The 23,806-nt window shown below is 52.7% G+C and overlaps 10 protein-coding genes across 10 annotated transcripts; 7 read left to right on the plus strand and 3 right to left on the minus strand.

The window, feature by feature from the left end:
* Positions 1-1,549: 1,549 nt before the first annotated feature.
* Positions 1,550-3,640, plus strand: MYCFIDRAFT_27226 (uncharacterized protein; the record flags this gene model as incomplete). The annotated part of the gene is made up of 2 exons (XM_007921610.1): positions 1,550-2,956; positions 3,014-3,640. 2 exons carry the CDS (start codon positions 1,550-1,552, stop codon positions 3,638-3,640), a joined length of 2,034 nt encoding a protein of 677 aa, XP_007919801.1.
* Positions 3,641-4,550: 910 nt separating this feature from the next.
* Positions 4,551-6,231, minus strand: MYCFIDRAFT_205715 (uncharacterized protein; the record flags this gene model as incomplete). Its single annotated transcript, XM_007922756.1, has 10 exons — positions 5,263-6,231; positions 5,161-5,226; positions 5,083-5,108; positions 5,009-5,038; positions 4,973-4,985; positions 4,900-4,946; positions 4,842-4,873; positions 4,723-4,811; positions 4,612-4,677; positions 4,551-4,575 (listed from the first exon to the last, which is right to left on the minus strand). Exons 1-10 carry the CDS (start codon positions 5,286-5,288, stop codon positions 4,551-4,553), a joined length of 420 nt encoding a protein of 139 aa, XP_007920947.1. The 5' UTR covers positions 5,289-6,231.
* On the plus strand, positions 4,861-7,070 carry MYCFIDRAFT_209534 (uncharacterized protein). Its single transcript, XM_007922757.1, has 3 exons — positions 4,861-6,515; positions 6,595-6,768; positions 6,823-7,070. Exons 1-3 carry the CDS (start codon positions 5,325-5,327, stop codon positions 6,859-6,861), a joined length of 1,404 nt encoding a protein of 467 aa, XP_007920948.1. The 5' UTR covers positions 4,861-5,324; the 3' UTR covers positions 6,862-7,070.
* Positions 7,071-7,117: 47 nt separating this feature from the next.
* Positions 7,118-8,457, minus strand: MYCFIDRAFT_191957 (uncharacterized protein; the record flags this gene model as incomplete). The annotated part of the gene is made up of 4 exons (XM_007922758.1): positions 7,118-7,483; positions 7,585-7,606; positions 7,690-7,882; positions 8,343-8,457. The coding sequence occupies 4 exons, from the start codon at positions 8,455-8,457 to the stop codon at positions 7,118-7,120; spliced, it is 696 nt and encodes a 231-aa protein (XP_007920949.1).
* A 365-nt stretch (positions 8,458-8,822) lies between these two features.
* MYCFIDRAFT_158783 (ethanolamine kinase) lies at positions 8,823-10,583 on the plus strand. Its single transcript, XM_007922760.1, has one exon. The coding sequence runs from the start codon at positions 9,063-9,065 to the stop codon at positions 10,317-10,319; it is 1,257 nt and encodes a 418-aa protein (XP_007920951.1). The 5' UTR covers positions 8,823-9,062; the 3' UTR covers positions 10,320-10,583.
* Positions 10,584-10,637: 54 nt separating this feature from the next.
* Positions 10,638-11,814, plus strand: MYCFIDRAFT_209536 (uncharacterized protein). The gene has a single exon (XM_007922761.1). It carries the CDS (start codon positions 11,242-11,244, stop codon positions 11,626-11,628), a length of 387 nt encoding a protein of 128 aa, XP_007920952.1. The 5' UTR covers positions 10,638-11,241; the 3' UTR covers positions 11,629-11,814.
* A 1,300-nt stretch (positions 11,815-13,114) lies between these two features.
* On the plus strand, positions 13,115-13,483 carry MYCFIDRAFT_26878 (uncharacterized protein; the record flags this gene model as incomplete). The annotated part of the gene is made up of 2 exons (XM_007921596.1): positions 13,115-13,317; positions 13,372-13,483. 2 exons carry the CDS (start codon positions 13,115-13,117, stop codon positions 13,481-13,483), a joined length of 315 nt encoding a protein of 104 aa, XP_007919787.1.
* A 1,934-nt stretch (positions 13,484-15,417) lies between these two features.
* MYCFIDRAFT_148203 (uncharacterized protein) lies at positions 15,418-17,023 on the minus strand (the record flags this gene model as incomplete). The annotated part of the gene is made up of 1 exon (XM_007922763.1): positions 15,418-17,023. The coding sequence occupies exon 1, from the start codon at positions 16,909-16,911 to the stop codon at positions 15,418-15,420; it is 1,494 nt and encodes a 497-aa protein (XP_007920954.1). The 5' UTR covers positions 16,912-17,023.
* Positions 17,024-18,156: 1,133 nt separating this feature from the next.
* MYCFIDRAFT_201172 (uncharacterized protein) lies at positions 18,157-18,793 on the plus strand. The gene has a single exon (XM_007922764.1). It carries the CDS (start codon positions 18,166-18,168, stop codon positions 18,370-18,372), a length of 207 nt encoding a protein of 68 aa, XP_007920955.1. The 5' UTR covers positions 18,157-18,165; the 3' UTR covers positions 18,373-18,793.
* Positions 18,794-20,103: 1,310 nt separating this feature from the next.
* On the plus strand, positions 20,104-22,199 carry MYCFIDRAFT_62463 (uncharacterized protein; the record flags this gene model as incomplete). The annotated part of the gene is made up of 5 exons (XM_007922047.1): positions 20,104-20,326; positions 20,694-20,814; positions 21,331-21,395; positions 21,581-21,666; positions 22,047-22,199. The coding sequence occupies 5 exons, from the start codon at positions 20,104-20,106 to the stop codon at positions 22,197-22,199; spliced, it is 648 nt and encodes a 215-aa protein (XP_007920238.1).
* Positions 22,200-23,806: the final 1,607 nt, after the last annotated feature.

The raw sequence follows: 23,806 nt of genomic DNA on the forward strand, positions 1-23,806 counted from the left end.
CTGATACGCTTCTATACGCATGCGAACTCTCTCCTTAGAGTCCGACGAGCATTCACGAGGTCTGTCTGTTTCAAGATCATCGTGTTCATTCGCTTCACTCAAGCCCGGGGCTTCTCCTTCGCTCACCAATATGGAAGCATTACGATGGGAGACCAATTCAGCCACAACGATATTTTGTGGGGTATGCCATGTCTTTTGACTTACATTGAGATGGTGCTTTTCTCTGCGACTTTCTGGTATGCCTATAGATCGGCCGACTACAGCGATAACAGTACGGTATGCTCGGAGTGAGTGGGTGTGGTCTTGGCGGTGTTAGATGTTCTGCATCCAAGAGATTTACTGGATGGTTTCAGGAGGATGATCGGTCTATGGCAGTATCTGCATGGGAACGGAGGGTGGTAGGAGTGGAGAGTGGCAGAAGGTGATAATCAGGACTGAGTGCGTAGATTGCAAATTTCGGCGCCAGTAGTTCTCCATCTCGAACCCCAGGACATAAGGTGATTTGGCTTCGTTCGGCGTCTTTCTCATGGCTTCGTGAATCGAGCACAGCCTCGCGTCCGCGTTCCAAATGTGCCTCGATCACCCCGTCCATCAACGCGATGTCGAGTGGAGTGATGTAAAGCAACCAGGACGAAACTTGTGTTGGTCGTGGCCAAACTAGTCATCGTCGCTCAGCTGCTTGCATGTCGACTGGTAGGGAGCATGCCAGTGCTCAAGCATTTTAATCGGATTCGACGAAATCGGCATAAGGCTATAAGGGATCCAAAGCAGATGGAGTTGAGAGGTTGACGCGCAACGCGAACAAAGTGCTTGGCATTCCGTCATTGACCCTTCCCAGCGTGGCGATTTCGTGTTGCCTCCACCTGAACCTGGACCTGCATAGACATCGCCACAAAGCATATCGGTATGGGATGAGCACATGTTTCGCAAGCCTCGAGAGTCTGCAGACGATGCTGCACGCCTGGGTCGAAGCCCAACGCCGCCGGGCAAACCATCAAAGACTCCCTTCAGCTTAGCAGTACCACCAACCGTTCCGCCACCTAAAATGGCTACCAAGACGAAGACCAGCAAGCCTGTACCGCTGCCTACGATTGGTCGTCAAGGACCGAGCAGCTCCAAGAAGTCTGCTACGCCGAAGAACAAACTAGCAGCCAAGGGCAAGGGAAACAGTAGCATCTTGAGCTTTTTCAAGAAGACCGACGGTGAAGATGGGCCACAGTCGGACTTGTTTGTGGTAGAGAAGAGAAGCTCGCAACCACAGGCTACTCATGACTCGTTTCGAGACTACCAGGACGGAGATGATGAGTTCCGATACAACGAGAGCGAAGCGTCAAGCAAGCGACGAAAAGTCAGCATAGATAATGCAGTGGGCGAAGCAGCAGCATCTTCGCCAACTGCGAGACAATCAGTTCCGATCAATAAGGTCAGCCACAGTAAACCTGGACCGTTTCTTGAAGAGTCGGACAGTGAACAGGACGAAGAAGAACCGGCTGCAGTTATAGGAGTGTGCGATGCTGAAGATAGCGCTGGAAGCTTGATTGCAGGCACCATGCCGGAGCAAAATGTCGCTTCAGCAGAGTCGCCCAAAGTCGATACAGGTGAGACAAGCAATTATCTGGATCAGGACCATCATCCGCCTCTAATCAAAGAGGAAACCAGTTATGAACCAGGTCTAGACGAATTTGGAGACTTTGGCGACGAAGATTTCGACGAGGACCCATTCGAAGAAGGAGATGAGTTTCGTGAACGCCGTTATATGGAGGAACAAGCCAGGCTTGAGGCAGAAGAAGGCGAAAAGGACTATGATCCATTGCCAGTAGAAGATCAAGATGTCAAGATCGAGCCAGCAGACGAGAACCGAGAATCTGAAAAAGGCGCATCATGCCCGATCTGCAGCATCAATCTTGGTGGCGTCAGCGAGCAAGACGCTGGAGTTCATGTCAACAACTGTCTCGATGGCAATCCTACTCCCTTGCCGGGAAGGAAGCCCATTTCCAAACCCAGATCCTTACCTGTAGCCTTGAAATCTGAGAACTCCACCTCTGCGAAGCAATATCGACCAATCCGTGCTCCCAAAGCTGGACAAGCTAATCCTTTCGACTTTGGCGAAGCTAGCGGCAGCAATGGCAAGTCTGCATTCAACAAGCTCATGTCTGGCCACACGGAAGAAGCTGCATGGGCTGAAGCGGCGGCATCCGAGAATGCTGCTCGTGGCAAGCCGTCATATCAGCGCACATGCCCATTCTACAAGATTCTGCCTGGACTATTTATCTGCGTTGATGCATTTCGCTATGGCGCCGTGAAAGGCTGCCAGGCATATTTTCTAAGCCATTTCCACAGCGACCACTATGTCGGCTTGACATCCTCCTGGAGGCACGGACCAATTTATTGCTCCAAAGTCACTGCCAACCTAGTCAAGCAGCAATTGCGTGTCGACCCGCAGTATGTCATTCCCTTGGAGTTTGAGAAGACAATCGAGGTGCCCGGCACGAAAGGTGTTCGTGTTACCATGATCTCCGCAAACCACTGTCCCGGTAGCTCCCTATACCTCTTCGAGAAAACCATGGGCAAGCATTACAATGGCAACCCTCGCCTGCAGCGCATTCTGCATTGCGGTGATTTCCGGGCTTGCAAGATGCACGTGCAACACCCACTTCTAATGCCAGAAGTGCAGGACAAGGTGTCTGGAAAGAGTAGAGAGCAAAAGATTGATGTCTGCTACCTGGACACAACATACCTCAATCCCAAGTATGCCTTTCCAAGCCAAGAGGCCGTGATCAAAGCCTGCGCAGATATGTGTGTCTGCTTGAGCAAAGATAGCCCTGGCGAGGATGACGGCTGGGAGACGATGAAACGTCAACGCGCTGGCGAGGGCATGACCAAATTTGTCCGGAAAGATTCGAATCCCGAAATCAAAGAGGAGGAACTTGACGAAGATACCAAGGATGACATGAGGGTAGAGAAGAACCCACACGCAAGTCAGCAGATCCTATCATCGGTGAACGGAAAGCAGACTCGAGGTCGGCTTCTTGTCGTTGTTGGTACGTATAGCATCGGCAAAGAACGTATCTGCCTGGGCATAGCACGCGCTCTCAAGTCAAAGATCTACGCGCCGACGTCGAAGCGACGCATAGTAGCAGCTCTCGAAGACCCGGCGCTGGATGAGCTCATGACCGATGATCCACGAGCTGCTCAGGTGCACATGACGCCACTTTTCGAGATTCGCGCCGAGACACTGGACGACTACCTCAAGGACTTCTTTCCGCATTTCACGCGTGCAGTTGGGTTTCGTCCAAGTGGATGGAACTATCGGCCACCAAATAGTCGTTTCACGGAAAGCCCTCCGGTCCAGACCGTGCTAAAGTCAGATAATTGGAAGAGCACTTATAGCATGCGCGACCTTGTTCCTCAACGCGGAAGCTCAAGTCGCGCGAGCTGTTTCGGTGTGCCATACAGTGAGCATTCGAGCTTCCGAGAGTTGACAATGTTCTGCTGCGCTCTTCGGATTGACAAGATCATACCTACTGTAAACGTCGGCAGTGCGAAAGGCAGAGAGAGGATGAAGGCGTGGTGTGAGCGATGGGCTGCTGACAGGAGGAAGAACGGCGTCTATAGGATCCCGGAGGATGGTAGTTGGTAGCTATAAGGACCAAGCCGTGGCGCAAGCAGAAGCCATGCGATTTGCGCAAATATTTACGAAATTGAAGGCAGAGTGTTCGATCCACCATAACCTTCCGATCTTTTTCCTTCTCAAGCATACTACTACTATACACATCCATATTAAGGCTTGCGATGCAAACCAATGCCGAGCCATCACCCTTGCATCTCACACGTGGCGAAGGATTCTGAGCGGTGATTCTGAGCGCGTGAAGCTGGAGAAGCATCCATGGATCCCTTTCCTTCGACACAAGTGTCCGACAGCACGTCGGGGTCCTCTTGACAACAAAGGATAGCCCGGACAGGACAACTCGTGTTCAGACCATGATGCTAGCATGGACACGTCAAGCGCCGCTACTGTGCAACCCTGGCCGGTACCAAAGATCTCGCGCGCGCCTCCAATGTTCTATAAGCAGAGCGCCAGAAGAATCGACAGTAGTGGCTGGCAATGCTCGCTGTCTGGCCGGACACGGCCTTCGAAAGCGACAATGCCGAACGATTCCGGCATTATTGTCCTCCTGAGGTACTAGCAATTACTAACACATCTCAGCCGCACGACGAAGGACGGGAATATGTCGAAAGTCGCATGGTGGCTGGGTACAGGGCCCATACGACGTGGGCCATGATGCCATGATCATGGTCGATGATGGTGTGTCCCCACTGCACTGTTAGATGTTGCTGCTCGCGAGCGGGAAAAGCAGAAAAACCAAGTTCCTTCACATCTCGTCTGCAGTAGGGCAGCAGCCTAGGTCGTCTATTCAACCAATAGAAGCTGGCCTTGGCATCACGATATGCCGCTATTTCTGGATAGCTGAATCCTCCTCTACGCTAACTTCCGTAGATGCAGTACACCGCCGCCGCCGCACATCGCCCTCGCGCCGGTCTGCAAATGATTATTCTGGCCGTCCCTTGTTGTTCCTGTCAATTGCCGCCGCACAAAGCAGACGACAAGACGCCAGGCACGATGCTTTGTGGAGGGCGAGGGCAGGCGTGAGACAGCGATGCACATGCTGCGGCTTGCTGCGGCCGTTGCAACACCGCGCCGCGACATATGCAGTTTGGCACGCAGCTGGCCGATGAATAATGAGTGTGAGTGTGTCATGCCGGCCTAGCTCAGTCTGCCACACGCCTGGCCTGGCCAGGTTGATAAAGGTCTGTAAGTCCAGTGGAAGGATCCTTCATACGTTACTCGCCTGACCTGACCCTCCATCGACGCCTGCAACAAGCACTCCCTCCTTTGACTCTTCCGCTCGTGCATGACCTTCCGGGCCCCCACTGCAGCTGAAAGCCTAGCTCGACAACAAACAGCCGGCACAGTTGGCCGGCGACTGGACGAGAGGGAACACAACACGCTTCGGGTGATTAAACGCCTCTAATTTTCCTCAGCTGTCCTCTCTGCTCCTCTTCCTTCCGCTATCCTCATACCAGGCTCACGGTACTGAGGTGCCCGTCTCATACACGCCACCAAGCAACAAGAATATTTCGTAATCTAGGGCCGCCCACCTATTCACATTCCTGCCTGCCCTCACCGGTCTTGCCCCACTACACTTCTTCGCAAAGCGGTCATACCTTTTCTTGACCATTCACTGCTATCCCAACTGCCACAACTCTAAACAGCCAAGCAGGCCCATCTCTTGAGAGGTTGCACAGGACAGGAGGAAGTCAAGATGGGTGACTACTGGGGTGACGACGGTTGCGATTACGACTACTATGGTCGTAGGCAGAGACGGCGACCTTCACCTCACCATATGCACACCACAGATCGCGAAGGATTCCTCATGGCTGGAGTTGCTGGAGGTGGACTTCATAGGAGCAGATCTACAGGTCACGGTCCAGCTCCGACAATCAATGTCTACAATCGCGTAGAGCAGGACGGCTCACCTATGCCAATGCCATATGCACCTTACCCTTACCCACCTTCCCCGGGCTCTCGAAGAGCATCGCCGCGAGCATCACCGGAAGGTCGTGGCCGTGGAAGAAGCAGGCTCGGAGACAGACTGGGCGACGAGCTCGCGGAAGACCTTGCCGAAATGGCACTGGAGCACCGTTTCCGTTCGCGATCTCGTGGTCGATCAGATGCGTCGGGCTTCGATCGTCCACCACAAATGCCGGGCGGGTATCCAAACGACTTTGCTGCTTGGCAGTTGGCCCAGCGAGAAGCACAACTTAGAGATTTGTCGCGAGAATCAAGGCGAAAGGAAGAGGAGGAGAACATTCGCAGAAGAATCAAGATCGAGCAATTGGAAGCAGAGGCCAAGCGAGACAAAGAGGAAGCTGAGCGTGAGAGGCACGATAAGCAGATTCTAGCTGACATGAAGCGAAAAGAAGAGGAAGCTAAAGCCAAGCAAAAGGCAGCCGAGCGCGAATGGGAGTTGAAGAAGGCCGAAGCAGAACGAGAGAGGAAAGAGGAGGAGCAGGCGTTTCGCGAAAAGATTGATCGCGAAGCTAGGGAGAAGAAGGAGAAAGAGAAGAAAGCATACGAGGAATTCAAGCGCCGAGAGAAGGAGGAAGAGGAGGAAGAGAAGCGTAAATGGGAAGAGTACGAACGAAAGCGCAGGGAGAAAGAAGAGAAGGAAAAGAAAAAGAAAGCAGATGAAGAGAGAGCTTTCCAAGAGGAAATGCGAGATCGACTACGAGCCCTTGGCTACACCGAACAGACGATCGATGTCATGGTCGACAAGGAAAAGACCAAGAAGTTCAAGACCGAAGTCAACAGCTCCTCTCACACCACAGTCATCAACGACAATCGCATCGGAGAATTCCGAGGTCCACGAGCTCCCATCTACCCGAAAGTCCACAAGAGCTACCTCGCGACCGAGACCTTGAAATACTACGACCTACCATGGGAATACGATCGCGTAAGTATGCCCCAGCGACGCAAGCGATCTCGATCGAAATACACCTTGTACATTAGCTGACCACATCTTGTAACATTAGTCCGATCCTGACTACATCATCATCCTGAGAGACATGAAGAAGGCAGAGACTGACTTGCTATTCGAGCACACTACGAGGTTGCGAAGCGGTAGATTGCTTTTGGAGCCAAAGAAAGAGAAGCCAGAATTCGCTTTTTACCGCAAGCGCAGCAGAAGTCGCCATGGACCCAAGCAGGTCGGTATTCTAAAGCTCGGATAAGCATACATGTCCTGAGCTCATCTTGCAAAGGATATCTACATCACTCCGCTTCTAAAACGAGCATCTTGATATGGAATTACACATAAGTCTGGCAGTGGTTGGCTATTTGTTGCCTCCTCAGCTCCTTCGATTTTTGGAAATGGACATTGAGCGGTTTGGCGAGCGGGTAGCGGAGCATTGAGACAAATTGAGAAGGGCACCGGGATTCTTGCGAGCATCTGAATGTTGGCAGATAGACATCGGCATTGAGCGGAATTGCAATACAATACTTCCTTCAGAATATACACGCCATTCTACAGTCCTATTTACATTTACTAAGCATGCGTCAGATGATCCAGATACACCACAACGCGGCATACTCCATCGGCGCAGCAGCAGAAACACCAAGCGGTGTTCGATGCACAAAATGGCTCAGATCAAACTCTCCTTCCCCAGCTTCCCCTAACATCCTCACCTCCGCATCCTCCCTATAAAGTTGTTCCAGCTCCGTAAGTCTAAACTCCAATTCCCATTCCCCCAACATCCCACCGTTCTGCACAAGCACCAATCCAGCATCCATCAAACCTCTCCTTCTCAACTGATCGCCGAGTCTGCAGAAGAGATCTCCAAAGATGCTGCCTGCGACTCCTAGGAAGACGAAGACGTTGTTGCTGTGCAATGGTAGTTGCAATAGCTTCCTATAGGTGATTTTCTATGAAGGATTAGCAAGCATATCAGTTCTGTTATTAAATAGGAAGAAGAGTATTAGTATATACTAGGAGGGTAGAAGCTATTTATTCTACTTATTATTACCCTAGATAGGCAATCCTCTATACTATTACTATAGTTGCTATAGATCTTTACTTCCCCATCGGGGCTCTAAATACAACACTCAAGCCGCTCGCACAAGCTGCATACAAGATCTCTCGCATCTTCCTTCCATTGTCACGGTGCTTGTGGAAGCGTCTCGCAACAAGGTGTCCAACGCAAGTTGAGATGTAGACGAAAGGCCCTTGTTTCCCAAAGCACATGCCCGTGGCTACGGTGAAGACTGCACCTGTGGCTTTGACCAGCAGGACTTTGAAATCAAGGAATCCCGGAATGACGAAGCCTGAGAGGATGGGGTTTGATCTCAGGAATACCACTTCCTGCAGCCATGTACATGCTTTTGCCAGTAACAGATGGTGGAGCTGAACTTTGTGCTGTTATGTATTGGTCTCCTTTTATCGCCTGTGCCTGGAGCGGAGAAAATGGCGTGCCGTAAGGTGAGAGATTCAGAGATTCTTTGGTGTTTGTCTGTGCTCACGAGACCACCTGCTCAACGTGTCGTCGTGTCGTGGTCCAGGTCCAGGATGTAGCCAAGGAGTGGCCGGTCCGCAGGCCGCTGAAACTAGCACATGTGGCCTCGATGCTCAAGAGCAAAATGAATGAGATTGGAAGGCAGCTGCCACATCCTGCTTGCAGCGTTCTGTAAGGCAATGGAAGTGCAGTGAAGAAACAGTGAATATCCACTTTGCCATAGTTGCAGCAGCATCGTCTTGAATGAGGACCTAAGCTGGACTCCAACTTACCAAGCAGAAATAATGCATGCGCCAGAAAGCGAGGTGACCAGGACTTCTTTAGCAGACCATGAGCATTCAACCTCCAACCAGGAGGGTCCTCCAGCCGGATAGCTTCGAGCATCATCAAGGCAACTAGACAAGCTAGGAGAAGTTTCAATGCCGCCCTAGGTGCAGTGGTATCTAGCGGACATGCAGCGTCGGTCGTTTAGATTCCAGTAAGCCTTTAGCATTATTCTTGGTAGCAAGGCGAGGCACATATGTACGGTAGAACTAGCCGCTCCGAACCAATTTTCGGCACGATCTTCACATGCGAGAAACGCTGCGGCCGGCCTCGCCTCGCCCCACCCGAGTGCGTCCCCGCTCGCAGCAGTGCTGCAGTGTGTCGTCAAGTGGCAGGGGTCCAAGGGTCCAAGGGTCCAAGGGTGCTCTCAGGCACGAACGCAATAATGGCAATGGACACTGAAGTGAATGCCGAGTCACGCTGTGGTAGGAGAAAGTCAGACTCCACAGCACACTGTTCATCTTCATCACTGCTCACTGCCGCCTTTTTGCACTCTCCCCCTCCCCCCCCCTTCCTCCTCCCCCTCCCCCTCCCCTCTGCCAACTTGGAACATCACCTCATTGAAGCGCACTGGCCACCAGTGGGCGCTTTCCAGTCCACTATTGCACCTGCCAGCTGTCTATAATGAGAAATTGGGCCACGACGGCTCGTTTATCACATCGCAGAAAATGGCAAGCCCCCCGAACGCGTCTGCCGCCCACCGAGCAGACCAAGTCGACTCTCCTCTCGCCCTACGACACATACCAATCACCTTCGATACCACGGATCCCGAGAAGAGCGCCCTGCAACTCGTGCAAGAATATGACCGTTCGTGGGAGAGCGAGGAAGGACCAGTGCACTTCATCCGCTTCACCGACGGCATTACAAACACATTGATGAAAGCAATCAAAAGGCGACCGGGCTTAACAGAACTCCAAATAGACCAAAATGCCATTTTGATACGAGCCTATGGCAAGGGCACAGACGTGTTGATAGACCGTGAAAGAGAGCTGCGAGCACACAATCTTCTGGCAAATCTTGGTCTTGCGCCTCCTCTGCTCGCGAGATTTGACAATGGTTTGATGTACAAGTTCATCCCTGGACATGTGTGCTCGCATACCGACCTTGCGAAGCCTGAGATATACCGCCAAGTCGCCTGGAGGCTAGGCCAATGGCACAGCCTTCCCATATCTGCCATAGCGACAACACCCATCCTTGACAGCGAGCCGGAGACCCAAAAGCTCCTGGCTCCGAAAAACGGCAATAACACTCGGCCGCACCCAAATACGTGGAGTGTCATGCGAATGTGGTTACAAGCTCTGCCGCAAAACACTGACGAAGAGCGTGAGCGACTGAATATGCTAGGGACTGAGCTCGATTGGCTGGAGTCTAAGCTCGGCAACACGAAAGGCTTCGACGGCAAGGACTTCGTCTTTGCCCACCATGACTTGCTCTGCGGCAATGTGATTGTCGACATCCATTCAGAAGAGGAAGAGAAGCCTGTTCAGTTCATCGACTACGAGTACGCTACTCCTGGACCTGCAGCCTTCGACATTGCAAATCACTTTGCTGAATGGGCTGGGTACGACTGCGAGCACGAAGCCGTGCCAACGAAGTCACAACGCAAAGAATTCCTGAAACACTATGTCGCATCCTACCGTTACCACTCAATATCCGACGAAGACACTTTGACGCTTGACATCGATTTCCAGAAAGACCTCGACACGCTCAATGTACAGGTCGATCTGTGGCGTGGAGTCCCTGGCTTCTATTGGGGAATTTGGGCACTCATCCAAGCCACGATCAGTCAAATCGACTTCGACTACGTCAAGTATGCAGAAGGAAGATTAAAGGAGTATTGGTCTTGGAAAGAGGAAGTGACAGGCACTCGCAAGAAGGAGGGCCGTGATATGTACGTGCGAGAAAAGAAATGGCAGTCTGAGTGAGCTCAGAGCGAGTCATGAACAGGTCATTCAACCACCTGAAGTCACAACAGCTTTCGACACGATGGGCTGGACCAAGCAGGCACAATAGAAGACAGCATGGAAGGGGTGTACGATGCGAGCTGACTCCAAAAGCACGGCACACAGAACGGAAGTTGAAATTGTCCGATTTGCTCCGCTCGTCTTCAACAAACACCATACCCGCCGCCGAATGTGCCGCACCGAGCTTCTTGTTAATAGTTAAAAATTCTAATACGCTTTCTTGCCAAGTCAGCTGGCACGGTACCAACGAAGACAAAATTAGAGGTAAGGACACAAATACTCAATGGTCAATGATAGCTGCGCGCACCAGAGCTTCTGAGCTGGAGTCATCTCGATGAGGCACATAGGCTGGCAAAATTCGATCCTGTGGTCTTGCTCATCTAGGTCACAACATTTGCCTGAACAAAAGGACATGGGCAACAATCACAAGAGAAAACAAGAGATCCACAGCAGCTTTGAGTGAGATTGCCCAGTGGACATTGCCGCGCAACCTTATATCAAATTTTACAGCTGCTGAAGGCTTTTTGCCAGTGATACTGGTTGCATTACGCTATACGACAGCACGAGCACATCGTTCACTGGCACAAACTGGGCCACATTCCCACACAGCATGGCATAGAAAGCAGCAGTGTCGTCGAGGGAAAGCGTAAGAACTTTAGCAGTACACCGAGCTCGATAGCACATTAGCGGACTCAATATCCAGCTACCTCAACATAAACACACCAGACCACGCCACTCATGGCAGCTCCCCTGCCATCAGCAGCAGCATATTGTGTGAGCGCTACCGCGTCCACAACGCTAGAGATCGACAAGCATTGAGAGACAGTTATGGTCCTGGATACTTAAAACTCAGAGGAAGTCGCACTATGGAAGACAAGACGCCATGAGGAGTTTTGGAAGGCGATCCATGAGCAAGTGCGCAGTAGCTTACTACAGGAGCAGTTTCCGTCCCGCAGATCGAGGATCGGGCAGGAGTGGAAGCAAATTTGCGCGCGAGGGCGCAAGGCAGCGTAAGACAAGCAAGGACCATCAAGACTACCGCTCAGAAATGCTATGTGCCCTAGCTATCATGTTTGGTACTGCTTTTGTTGCAAAGCTTGGTGCTTTTCCCGCCACCTTGGACTTTGTTGAGAGGGTGTTGGACGACACTTGGAGAGGGTTGAGGAGACTCCGGGATGATGTCCATTGCTGGGCATTTGGCACGACTTGGAAAGAGCATCAAGGCTACATAATGGACGCATGTCACAGAGCGGCAAGTCGTTGCCCTTGATACGGTGATCATCGCATAATTGCGGATTATGAGAATATCGAGTTCAGAAAGTTGCTCCACTTGCGGGGAGGCGTGCATATACGTTTGATAGTGCTTCTCACTGGACTGCAAGTTGATCATGTATACTCGACTGAAATGTTGCAGTATACGAATAACTTTGATAGAGACAACGAGGCTACGTCAACCAACTCCGTGCTCCCGGCATCAATAGAGGAGTTTCCAAGCGAGTGCTGGAAGAAGAAGTGCCAAGCTCTGCAAGACCAGATCAACAAGTAACACGGAATGGCGAACCTCTCTCATCGAGAACAAGCATGACCAGAACAAAGTGCTTCAGAAGGAGCCTCCTAAGAAGATGTCAGAGCGCGTGAAACTCCGCACGGAGACAAGGAACCTGACATCGCCGCAGCTTTGGGAGAAAAACGTCTGCAACATATCGAGAGGGCAACAAGAAGCTGGGAAGGCCGAATAGAATGATCGATATCGGGAAAAAGGCGTATGATGCCGAGGAAGAGCTAAGACGGCCAGAGTACTTACGCAGACTTGCGAAGGCAAGGGGTGTTATTCATTGAGGAAGGTGAGGAGGAAGCGAAGTGATACTAGATGCATAATGCCAATGAGTGCCGGCAAAAGGATCAAGTTAACAGCTCTTCGGTGGAGCCATGCGATGTAATTTTTTTTTCTTTTTAGCAAAGTGTTACCCGCTCTACTCATTCATCACGGCATTATTCATAATGATCCAGGCAATAATCAAGCATTGTTCATCTTCATCTATGCTCGTATCTCAGCAGCCTTCAATGCCGCCCTCAGCACCCGAATACCTATTAGTCTTCCTTCCAGACTCTGCCCTATCAAACTCTCCTAACTTCTCCATCTCCTCTTTCGGCAGCAAAGTTTCCGGACTTGTTCTGGCCCATGTGAGTGAAGTTGCAACCGATGTCCACAAAAATCTGTACTCTAGTGCACAAGACTCAGTAGCAATGTGCAATGACAGGTTGATCTTTCAAGATTTGGTTTGGCTCATACCTAGTCTTGCTTTGTGGGTGATGGGTTGCGGACAGAGAAGGTAACGTTACACCTTATCATAGGCATCCAGCCAGCACCATAAATTTATAGTGGACGACCTGGCCCCTGTTCCGGCTGGCTCGGAGCAGTATCAGTGGTTGGTCGATGCTCCATAACCTTGCGATTCGCTCCCGTGCAAAAGTAGACGCCAACGATGCTGTCGCGGCGGCGGGTAATCCAACCTGTATCAAGGCAGCGCTTGGATGCAAGTTTCCAGCACGGCGGAGCCGCGCAACTGCTAAATACCATGGCTGGACAAAGGCTGCGTCAGCGGAAGGTCCGATGCAGTACCTCAGCTAGCCCGAACTCATCCCCATCCAATGAGCTGCCCACCAAGGATCGACGCCTTGCTCTCCCCTCGAGCTTACATCAAACATCACTTCGATCTTCCCCAGTCTACTGCACGCTGCGCGCCTTTTGAATCATGAGTTCCTTCGGGGGTCCTGGCGGCCGCACGACCTTCTCCAAGCCTACGCCGCCCGAAAGAGGCTCGTTTCCCTTGGACCATGAGGCCGAGTGTCAGCCCATCATGAAACTGTACTTGAAATGCATCAAGAGTGCAAAGGGCGTGCCGACGGAGGCCTGCAGGGAGCTGTCCAAGAACTACCTGCAATGCAGAATGGACAGGTACGGCGACTGGCGCATGCAACCCGGCTTGAAACTGATGATGAGAAATTGCAGAAATCTCATGGCTCCCGATTCCATGCGCAACCTAGGATTTCAAGAGGATGAACCCTCCAAGACAGCAGCAACGACAGAGGTTGGCAAGAATTCGAATTCGAATTCGAAATGAGTTGGTCGACATCAACCCGCATGTGAGGAACAAACAGAAGGATCAACAACAAAGCAAAGCGGTGGAAGGAAACGAATCCCTGGGAAATGTCAAAGACAAGACACACACCATACCAGGCGTCTGGAAAGAACGAGAACGACGCAGCACACCTACAGAATCTGTGTATCAGGGCCAGAGAGTGCATATGCCACATCCGTCACACCTACATACTCGAGTACATGATCACCTTCGGATCTCTTCCGTTAGCCGTGGGAGCGAAGCAAGGGATGTTTTAGGTTGCCTTGATCTTGGGGGAAATCCCAATACCAACGCCGTGGTATGTCTCAGATGTGGGACGACTTGGGATCCAGGAGTTCGGTCGAAAAGTAGAATTCCAAATATCCGGCTGGCGAATCGAGAGTGGTATACTTTGGCACATGCGCATAGAGCGGTGATAGGTGTGGCTGTTTGCCATAGCAACTCCTTGCTATCAGCGGTTGTGCTGGGAGTGTGCTCAGTCTGAGGAGGGTGCAGATTGGAAGGTCTCAGGATGGGAAGCAGGGAAGGCTGGTGTTATGAGGTAGGTAGGTCTTGTCTTGCAAGACTCTCATGTTCCATGAACTCGGCAAGACATGAGCGAAGAGCACTGCCCTTGTCGTCGCAGCGTTGCCTCAACTACCGAGCACCACCGTGCAAAGGGACTTTGGTGTGGCGGTAGCGTAGTATAGCGAGAGGGCGATGGGCGGACGAGGGTAGGTCAGGTAGGTAGCGCCTGTATCTGAGACTGCTTAGAATTCCACAATGTGAGGGCTTTGACAGCCGATGACAGTGGTTCTGTGCCACCGGTTGTGACAACTCGGCATGCGGAAAATCTCCGATCATGGGCCTCCTCTTCCCTGTGATACCATCCATCACACCTCAGATGCCCCCCAGCCTCGTCTCTCATGCCTGCACTTCGAAAGACGCCCAACACTCCGAATAGTGAGTGCCTTCGAGACTGTGCTACCCTAGCGAAGTAGCAGCGTTGTCTGCCCGATTCGTGTTTCTACGCGCGAATGTTGTGCCCACCAGCCTTGCCATGAACATAGCTGAGGCTTGTGTGCTCTTTATGGGCCTCGCCTTGCTCCATGTGAAGTATGCGCACTCACCAAATCGGATTCGACACTGAGCTATTGTCTGCGATGTAGGCAAATCAGCTTTTGTACAGCGGCGGAGTTGGCAACATGAAAATCAGGGAAAAGGTGTATAGTTTGAATGTATTGGCCATTATCTCGGCTACCCATAGAAACAAATAATGCAGTCATAAGCATGATCAAGTGCCAGCACGTCAGCTTATGAGGTTCCCTCTCGGCAGTAGTCATTCCTTCTTCGCACATCCGCCGTTCTTGCCTGACAAGCTGCTGGTTCTGATTCTCCACAATACCTCCGAAAATCATGCATGCACGCATCAGTCAAACAGAACGCCAATCCCGAAGGCCCATTAAAACAGATGCTCATCAACATCGTGAAAAAATCGGACATCCATCCTAAGAAAAGTAGAGAATTCAGCAATAGGCCTAGATCATTCCTCTGCTTCATGTTGTATCGTGATCGCGTGCCTCCCACAGTCCAAACTATGCATGATGTGTAATGTGTTGGGTAGCTGAGATAAGACGTGCCCAAGTGGCATTCCAGAGCAAGAAAGCAAGAACAGATAGTGGTATCATTGGTGAATCATCGCTGGCCGCCCGTCCGAAACGCCTCCGAATATGGTAATAGATTTCAAAAAGGCCCAGATAACATCGAGTTGCAAGCGGGTCGTGACAAACCGGAGTGGGTGGTGGCCGGAACGTTGTCGAAGTAGGGTGTTAGTCGATCTATTTCAAGACAGTCTCCGCTCGAGAAGTTCCGCAGTGGATCTCGGCTCAGAGCGGCGGGAATCGGAATCAGAATTGGCTGGCTTGGAACACTCCATGCTACTGAGTGTCCATGCCGTACTCGTCCTCTTCCTTGAAGTCAGTGGCCCAGTTGTAGTTACTGTGGCTGACACCTCCACTGCTCATGCCACTGCCACCTGGTTGGAAGCCAGGGCTCAGAGGTGGAATGGTAAGGCTTTGTGGTGAGTCGCTGTTAGTGGAGTCGCCGGCGAGGTTCGTGTATCCAGGCACCCGTAATCCAGACCCAGCCTGTCGAGAGTAGCCAGTGAAGCCACCTGCGGTAGCGTGCTTGTTCAGGACTTCCAAAATCTCGGAAGTCATGCGCTTCTCATCCTCGGTCTGATCGAAAGGCCATTCGGCACCGAGCTCGGAGACAAGCTGCTTGAGCTGTTGCTCCTGATTCAGCTTCATGTGCATGAACCACATCATGTCTCGAGTCCAAGATACTGAGCCATTGAGAATGTCGCCCTTGTTTGGGCCCTTGTCCTTCTCCTCCATGGGGAGACCCTGGGTGATAGATCCAGCTGCGCGGCGCGCGGATGTGCCAAGCAAGGAGGCAGCATTTGGAGGTGACATGCCGGCGTTTGCAATTGATGGTGAAAGTGGCGCATTTGTATGGAGGTGCTTTCGGACCTTCTCGTCCTCGAGTCTGTGCTGTGGGACAAGCGTACCGAGATCGTGGATACGCTCGTTGATGTTGTCGCGGCGACGGCGCTCCACCATGTTGTGTGATTCGCGACGCCGCCTACGCTTGGCTTCCTGAGTGTTGAAAGGTGGGCCGGCTCCTGGCTCCATCTTAGTCGGTAGGGAGGAGGCGACTTTGCCGTGGTGGTGTCCGCTGTTCTTCAGAACTTCGGCAATCTGTGGGTGATGTGGCTGGCCGTTGTGAGGAGATGGGAATGGCGAGGAGGCGTCCCAGCTATGTCCGCTTGGTGTGCTATCCCAGCCGTTGCCGATCGAGCCTTGTTGTCTGTGTTGAATTGGTTGCATACCTGGGTGTGTGAACTCGTCGCTGACTTGCAGGTGCTGAATGCCGGGAGTGTTTGGTGTGGCAGGCGACCGCGAGTCAGACACCTTCCTGTCGATGTGCTGCATGTGAGGGCGGAAGGCGGCTTGTGTCGGCACGCTGTGAGCGCCGAATTGCTGCTGGCCTGGTGCTGGTCGGAATTGACCATAGTTGAAGCCGTCATTCGAGAATGGTGAGTGCATTGGTGCTCCGTCTGGGGTGTGTGAGAAGGTGTTCTGTTGCTGCTGCATGAAGTTCTGCACGCCTGTGTTGAAGCTGAATTCGCCGTTGGTCGATGGAGCGCTGTCAATTTGTAGATCTAGAAGCTCGTCATCGCCAATGAAGCTGTTGCTCATGGGACCATTGCCGTTAGTCAGGTTGGCTGGGTTCACGTTCATGTTGACGCCACCGCCGTATGACTGGCCCATGTGACCTTGCTGGGTGTTGTATTGCTGGAACATGTTGGGGTCGTTGAAGTTGAAGTCGTTTGGCTCTGGCTTGATGTATGGCGAAGTCGCGCCTGCCATGTCGTTGGTATCGCCGCCTAGGTCGTCAAAGGTAAATTCGAGTGGGGAGTCTCGCTTGTGCTGTGGAGATTCCTTCGACTGGTCTTCGAAGGGCGGGAATATGGTGAGGTTGTCTGGTGCTTTACACAGTCGCATTAGCTTGGAATGCTTTCGTGGGCGTGAAGTGAAGCAATCGGGCAGTGTCGGGCAGTTTCGGCTCAGAGCCGGCACGCCTTCGAACGCACTGCATAGCAAAGACATGCTGCAATTACGCTGAAGTGCCTCGCCTCGCAGTTGGGCGAAATCGCGCGCGAGCGTGCGGTCGAAACGCCGTCTCACTCCTCAGAGCAGCAGCTGGAAAGCAGGCCAGTATATGTATAGGAGGGTACTTACAGTCTACAGGCATTCCTTGGACGACAAGTATGCGATCATACCACTGTAGCTGATCCGCTCCTCTCTGTCCCACCCAAGAACGCGAGGGTGTCGTGGCGACGTGTGTAGACCCAATGGCTGATCGGCCTGCGCGTGCACCGCAGTAGGCAGAATCTCGTGTTCTAGAGTATGACGTTCGGGGTCGGTGTATTTCGAGGGAAGGAAGGTACTTCTGGAGGAAAGAAGGCGTCAGTCACAACTTGGCAAGGGCAAAATCAAATCAACGGCAGCCTGCATCAGCATGAATTTCCGCGATGCGATGCGATGGCTTGATGCGAATCTCCAGCCGAATGCCAAGCGCAATTGGCATTAAGAGGCATGAAGGAGGCATTGACAGCGAGCGGTCTGCGCTCGGTACGGCTTTCCGTGGTGCACAAGCGGTAGGTACATTCTGACAGCAACGCCGCCGATTGCGGACGTGGACAGCTTCGCAGAAGGAGATGGCAGGACTCACCGTGGCCTTCCTGGTGGAGTGTAGGGTGCTGAGGGCGGGAGATGGTATCGATTGGTGTAGCTTGTAGGTGCGGACGGAAGCGTGCGTCGGGCTGATTCGCGGTGGTTGTGGAAGATGAGTCGGACGAACGAACTTGACCTTGTTCGCGGCGGTCAAGAAGACGCACAAGCAAGCACTGGCTCGTGTCTCTTCACAAGCTATTCAGCTCAGCTCAGTTCCGCTCCGTTCGGGCCTGGCCTGGCCTGGCCTAGCCGTCGTCGCCGGCGCTTAAGACCGGCTGCTGCAGACAAAGATGGTCGACAGCAGAGCGCACCAGCAGCAAGAGCACTGGTGGGGTCTTCTACTGGTGTAACGTGGAGTAGGTATCGACTGTCGAGGATGTCGCGCAGATGAATGGCGGGGAATTGTGCCCGGAGGTCTGCCGAGCGAATCCAAGGCTGGCAGCTAGGATGGCAAGCTTTGTTTGCAAGTGTGGCGGCGTGGTGCAACCGCTCTGTCAACAGTCGTGTCAAAGACTGGCGTTGTGTCGCGCTTCAGTTCCTGGCGACAAAGAACGCAGAATGGCTCGCAAGATGACGGCGAGACAGGAGAAGTGACGGTGTGTGCGGTGTGTGCGGTGTGTGTTCGGAGGCCGGTCAGACTCGAGGACGATGTCAGGCTAGCCTGCGGTTCTCCCAGAGGCGCAAGTGTCGGTGAACGGCGCAGTGGGATGGCTTCCTGTATTCGGACAGAGCAGGGCCAGGAGTCCCGTGTTGCTCGTCTTGCAATGGCGGTGCACTCGGCGTGGAGGCGGGCGATGACGAGAGACGAGCTCTGCTGAGCTGCGGATCGTCTGGCTGAGCGCGCGGATGAGAGGTCGAGCGCGGCTACTGCGCAACAAGGATTCCTGTTGCGGCGAATTGAAGGTTTGGCAGGATGAGGGTTCGCAGCACCCTCCGGTCGGCTTATTCTGGGCAGCAAGACAGCCAATGCAGGTAGAGGACGGGCGAATGCTGGACGATGTGACGGGGATGCGATGCGAGAGCGCGGTCAAGAATCGGGGCGACGTGCAGCAGAGCAGAGCAGAGCAGTCTTTTGTATATGGCTGTCTACGGATGCCAAGGCAGAATCTCATCCACCACCCCATAACTTACAAGCCTCTGCGAGCATCATCGCGCGGGACGGAGGGAGGCTGCTGCCAATACGTCTCACACACTTGATGACCAGGTGAGTCATTTAGTCGCCCTCCCTCCTGCTCCTGCGAAGCACCGTCTGTCTTTATCTCGTTTGTCCCAGGCTGCCGGAACCTGCCCTGCCAGGCCGACTCTCGCAGCATGGTGGGCAGCATATCATATGGTGGCAGCGTAGGCATATCGATCGATATGGTGCACTGGCCAGAGCAGAGCTTCAGCCACAGCAACCAGTGCTCATTCACCCGGGTCAGATCTGTGAGACACTCGTTGACAGCTGGAGACGGCCCAGCCTGGCGTCCACAGAGCCCACTGTCCACAGCCCTTGCCGCATTCTTGGGCGTGCGGCGAATCTTAGACAGATGCGAACGCTTCTGGTCATTGCACTCGTTGTCGGAGCCAACGCCTGGCGCACGTCGGCCTCGCCCAGTGAGAAGGCGGCTTCTTTGAACAGGCCAGCATCACACGCCACCCCAGGTTCCAACTGCTCTGAAACGTAAGTCATTGGGCACACCTCGCTGCCATGGCCAACGGAGTTAATCCGAGCCGTCGATCTCGCATGCAAGCAATCTTCCTTCCTTCCCGCCCTGCAGTGCTGTAAGTTTGCGGTGCCCTGCCCTGCCCTGCTTTGCAAGCGTGCTGCGTGCTGCGTGCTGCGTGCTGCTGTTCTGTGAGGCGCTTGTGCACGTCGGTGGGAGGGAGGCTGAGGAGAGAGAGCGAAGCCCGCCAGAAGCCAGGCTGGAGAGCAGAGCCGCTGCCGGCGCCGACGGAAGCTCCCACGTTAGAGTTTGCTTGAGTTGCCTGGCTTGTGCTCGCTTCCCTGAACACACCAGCGCGCCAGCTCGCACGCAAAGCTCTACACCTCAGAGCACGGCACCGTCGCCACAACCTGCATCGAGCTCCAGCCTGCGACTGAGGCACTGAGCACTGAGCGGCTCGATACACTTCCAATCGGCATCGGCACCGTCGGCGAGCAGGCCACGCGGCCAGCCAATAGGCAGCACAATTCAGCACTCCAAACCATTCAAATCCTAGAAGGCTAGAACTATCTCGAGATCACCAACGACCCTAGCACATACCGCAACCTGGAGCTCTGTCCTGAACCTCAAACGCACTACTCGTCACTGCACAAAGACTGCATTCCCGCTCCGCACCACCATGGCCTCGTCGTCCTTCCGCGACAGCATGAACAGCCTGGGCTGGTCGCGCCGAGAACAAACAGCCAATACCAATCCCCAAAACCCGCTGCTGGGCACACTCTCGAAGCTCAACCCTTTCAGCGGCGAGGGCTATGTCAGGCTGCCTACAACAGAGGGCGAAGGCCCTGGTGCCCCACTGCCCGCCAGGACACGAAGAGAAGAGGAAGAAGGGTGGTTTGCGCGTAAGTTTGCACCATCCAATACGACTGCATCCATTACATCGCTCGGCTGTGTCTCAAACGCCTGCTCTGCCTGCTCCTCTTACAGAGATGTTCGCATCATGCATACGGGCGCCGTGGGGGCGCATGAGTATCGATGCTCTCCTCACAAAGAGCCGCAGCTAGGTCTCAGACTCCGCCACGCGAAGTATTGCTTGCAGCATCACCGTGACAAGGTGGAGTTCCTGCGTTTTACTCCGACGTGCATGCGCCGTGCAGGTTTCTCACCTACCCGCCGCCGCCCGTTCTCCATCCGTGGTCATTCACCTGGCCTGCCTAGCATAGCCATCCGGGATCTCCAGCCGAGACATTGGCTAACGTATGCTCACAGTAAGTCGATGGGACCGTCTACTATTATTTGGTGGCTTGAACCTCGCTGCCATTGCTCTCTTCGTCGTCTGCTTCACGCTTCTGCCTATACTAAGCCTGAGACCACGCAAGTTTGCGATACTGTACGTATCACTCCCTCTTCTGTCTCGTCAATTTCAAATCTGTACCCTTGTTCAGCTGCTACCGAGCACGGTTCCCTGCCTGCTCAATTCGAGAGGGTGTCATGCTTGCTCTCTCCTCGAGCACATTATTCACCAGCGATCTATCTCATCACCATCATCACTTACTGGCGCGTCGAATCAATACTTGCTATCGACGCCACGCGCAACCGATGCAGTTCATTCTTCCTCGGGCACTTATGCAGTGGGAGCGTCCGCCTGATCACAAGGTAGTTGCGGCCCGGGGTGCTTGCAGCGAAATGCAACGAGATGGTCGCATCCGCCCGTTGCTAACATGCAAAGAGCTCTTCTCGATCTCCTGCACCTCAACTCTCTAAAATGGACTCTATCCTGGTCGCACTTGATTGCACATCACCATGGGAGCTCTCAAACAATCACTCTAGACACGAAAACATCCATATTGCCCTTCACAAAGAAAGCAGATTTCACAAACGAAACGAGACACTAACGGTTGGTCAGATGGTCTATGGCGTCGGCGCTCTTTCTGGGCTCATGGGCCGTCATGATGGGTCCTTTACAATATGGTAAGCGACTGTGCAAGCTTGATGCTCCTCCCACCCCGCTATCTTTCGCATGCGCCTGTTCGAGCAGTCAATCAAGACGCTTGAATGCGGATGGTGCAAGAGCTTTGTGTCGCGAGGCTGCATGACTACAGCCGATTTTCATGGATATTACCAAAGGGGGATACCTTGCTGATCTTACGCAACAGTACGCCATCTGGTGTCCCAAGAACGCCTGCCCTTTACAGCAACCTACTTTGGCAGCATTGCGCTCACATTGTACTTTGCGGTCGGAGTAAGTAGACTTCTCCTATCTCCGCTCGTCGGAACACTACGGAGCCGTTGCCACACAACCATCAACTACACACCCTTTACGTATACAGCTTGCGTCGACAATATCTTTGTTGCGGATGCGAGGTCGATCATGCGGCGCATGCACCCTCTAGCTGCTGCGCCTAGCATGACCCCAGATGTACCATGCACCCTTCCCGTTCATGCCGCCATACACGCAATGTGTTGCGCATTCTCACTGGCCTGCCCTATCTGGACACAATCCTGCTTCACAACTTCATCACCCATCATGAAAGCAACAAGCACACCGCGATTACTACTCACTGTCGTCATGATTTTCGCCACCTACCGCTATTCAGACACACGCTGACATGACCTTTGCAGCTTCGCAGCACTATTTTGACGCTATTGACATCGATAGTCCAGCTTGTCGCACTGGTCTGGTACCTCGTGAGTTACTTCCCTATGGGCTCGCAGGGTCTGCGGTTTGCGGCAAGCTTTGGTGGGAGTCGCCTTTCGGCATGGATGGGTGGATAATAAATCCAGCGCTATCTCAAGTCCGAAGTTTATGTATTGACTGTACAGTTACGGATCTTCATTCATGCTGCCTCATGCTGCACCACTCTGCGATATGCCTGCATGTTGCCATCGCGCCGCCGCAACCGCGCGGTTTAGTCGTTCTCGAAGCTCGGCATTCGTTCTGGGCCTTGCAGGACTTCATGCAATGTGAAACACTGCATGATGCGACAAGCCTCCCTGATCGAGCGATTACAATGCGTTCTTGCCATGTCTGTTGCACGTGTCGAGGTTTCTCTTCAGCCGCGCATGCTGACAAGGGTCGTCCATTCATCAACGTCTTCCGAAATCGAAGCAATGTTCGGCCTGAGAAATGATTCCTGAAACTCGACGTCACGTTGAGATACCGCTCGAGCTTGGCATATGATAAGAGCGACCTGGTCATGAGACCCTCCGCTGCGGAGCAGGAACACGGCTCCGGATAGGCTGCGTTCGCAGCATGGGTGTGTGTGCATCGCAAAGCCTACTGACAGCCTGACAGACTTGCGGCAAAGCAAAAGGTAAACGCCGCCGACGCCTACCGCTGCTTCAGATTGTCAATCTCGGGAGGAGAGAGACACTCGATCACGAGATGAAAGGGCCTCTGCGGGTCGAGACCAGCAGATCCTGTTCAGCATTCTTTGCGCGATACTGTCGCGGCCTCTACTACGCAGTCGCGCAAAGAGTGGATTTGCGCCACCGAAGATGAAGCTGGCGCAGGAGTCCGCGGACTCAACTCGCGACTGCCAATTGAGAGACAACAGGACGGTAGAGTGAGTGCACCTGCCTCGCAATACCAACTGAGAGTGCGTCTACTTCGGCGCCGGTGGATAGGTGGATAGGTGGCTTTCTATATAATATCTCTACCGCTTTATCTACCGCTAATATCTACTGCCTTAGCTACTTCACTTTCCGGTGTATAACGTCGGTAGATTGTAATTAATTACTATAGCGTCGTCCGAGCGCGGTATGCTATTATTAGAAGGTATATACGTAAACCGAAAACGCGTTTTCAAACCGCGTTTTCGGTAGCTTCTATACCTATATAGTCTATTTTGACTATCTCTTCTATACTATCCTCTTCTAAGCTCTTTCAAAAGTAATAGATCTAAAGATACAGGTCGGCGTAATAGTATATATAGTAATAGCGAGCTAGTACGCGGCTCTCGCGCCTCTACTAAAGTAGAAATAGCGCAAGAAGTAGTATCGACTAGCTAGTATTATAAGGACGTTAACGTAGCTAAAGAAGGCGCGATATAAGGTGTTTCGAGTGCTATATAGTCCGGAGTAGGAGTGTTATAATATAACTAGTTTAAAGTAGCTAGTATTAAAGAGTCTAGTTAAGGAATTAGAAGAAAGAGGGCTCGTACGGAATAGAGGTTATCGCAACGACGTACCTATTACTAAGAAGGTAATAATCTATCTAGACTTTATTAGGCATAACCCGACTATTCGAGAGCTAGTACGGCACTATTAATACGCGAAGTTAACCTTCGAGCGAGTTATTAAAGAGGTTAGCAAAGCGCTCTATTAGATAGCGGATATATATATATAATAACTAGACGATTTGTCGCCCTTTAAGAAGCTCG

This window comes from Pseudocercospora fijiensis, assembly GCF_000340215.1.
Source record: "Pseudocercospora fijiensis CIRAD86 unplaced genomic scaffold MYCFIscaffold_1, whole genome shotgun sequence".
Classification (NCBI taxonomy): domain Eukaryota; kingdom Fungi; phylum Ascomycota; class Dothideomycetes; order Mycosphaerellales; family Mycosphaerellaceae; genus Pseudocercospora; species Pseudocercospora fijiensis.

Excerpts from the sequence above, each read along its gene's own strand:
- MYCFIDRAFT_158783 (XM_007922760.1), top strand. The coding sequence starts at position 9,063 with ATGGCAAGCCCCCCGAACGCGTCTGCCGCCCACCGAGCAGACCAAGTC.
- MYCFIDRAFT_201172 (XM_007922764.1), top strand. The coding sequence starts at position 18,166 with ATGAATGGCGGGGAATTGTGCCCGGAGGTCTGCCGAGCGAATCCAAGG.
- MYCFIDRAFT_209534 (XM_007922757.1), top strand. The coding sequence starts at position 5,325 with ATGGGTGACTACTGGGGTGACGACGGTTGCGATTACGACTACTATGGT. Across the intron at positions 6,516-6,594 it reads TACCATGGGAATACGATCGC|TCCGATCCTGACTACATCAT; the intron begins GTAAGTATGCCC and ends TTGTAACATTAG. Across the intron at positions 6,769-6,822 it reads GTCGCCATGGACCCAAGCAG|GATATCTACATCACTCCGCT; the intron begins GTCGGTATTCTA and ends CATCTTGCAAAG.
- MYCFIDRAFT_209536 (XM_007922761.1), top strand. The coding sequence starts at position 11,242 with ATGAGGAGTTTTGGAAGGCGATCCATGAGCAAGTGCGCAGTAGCTTAC.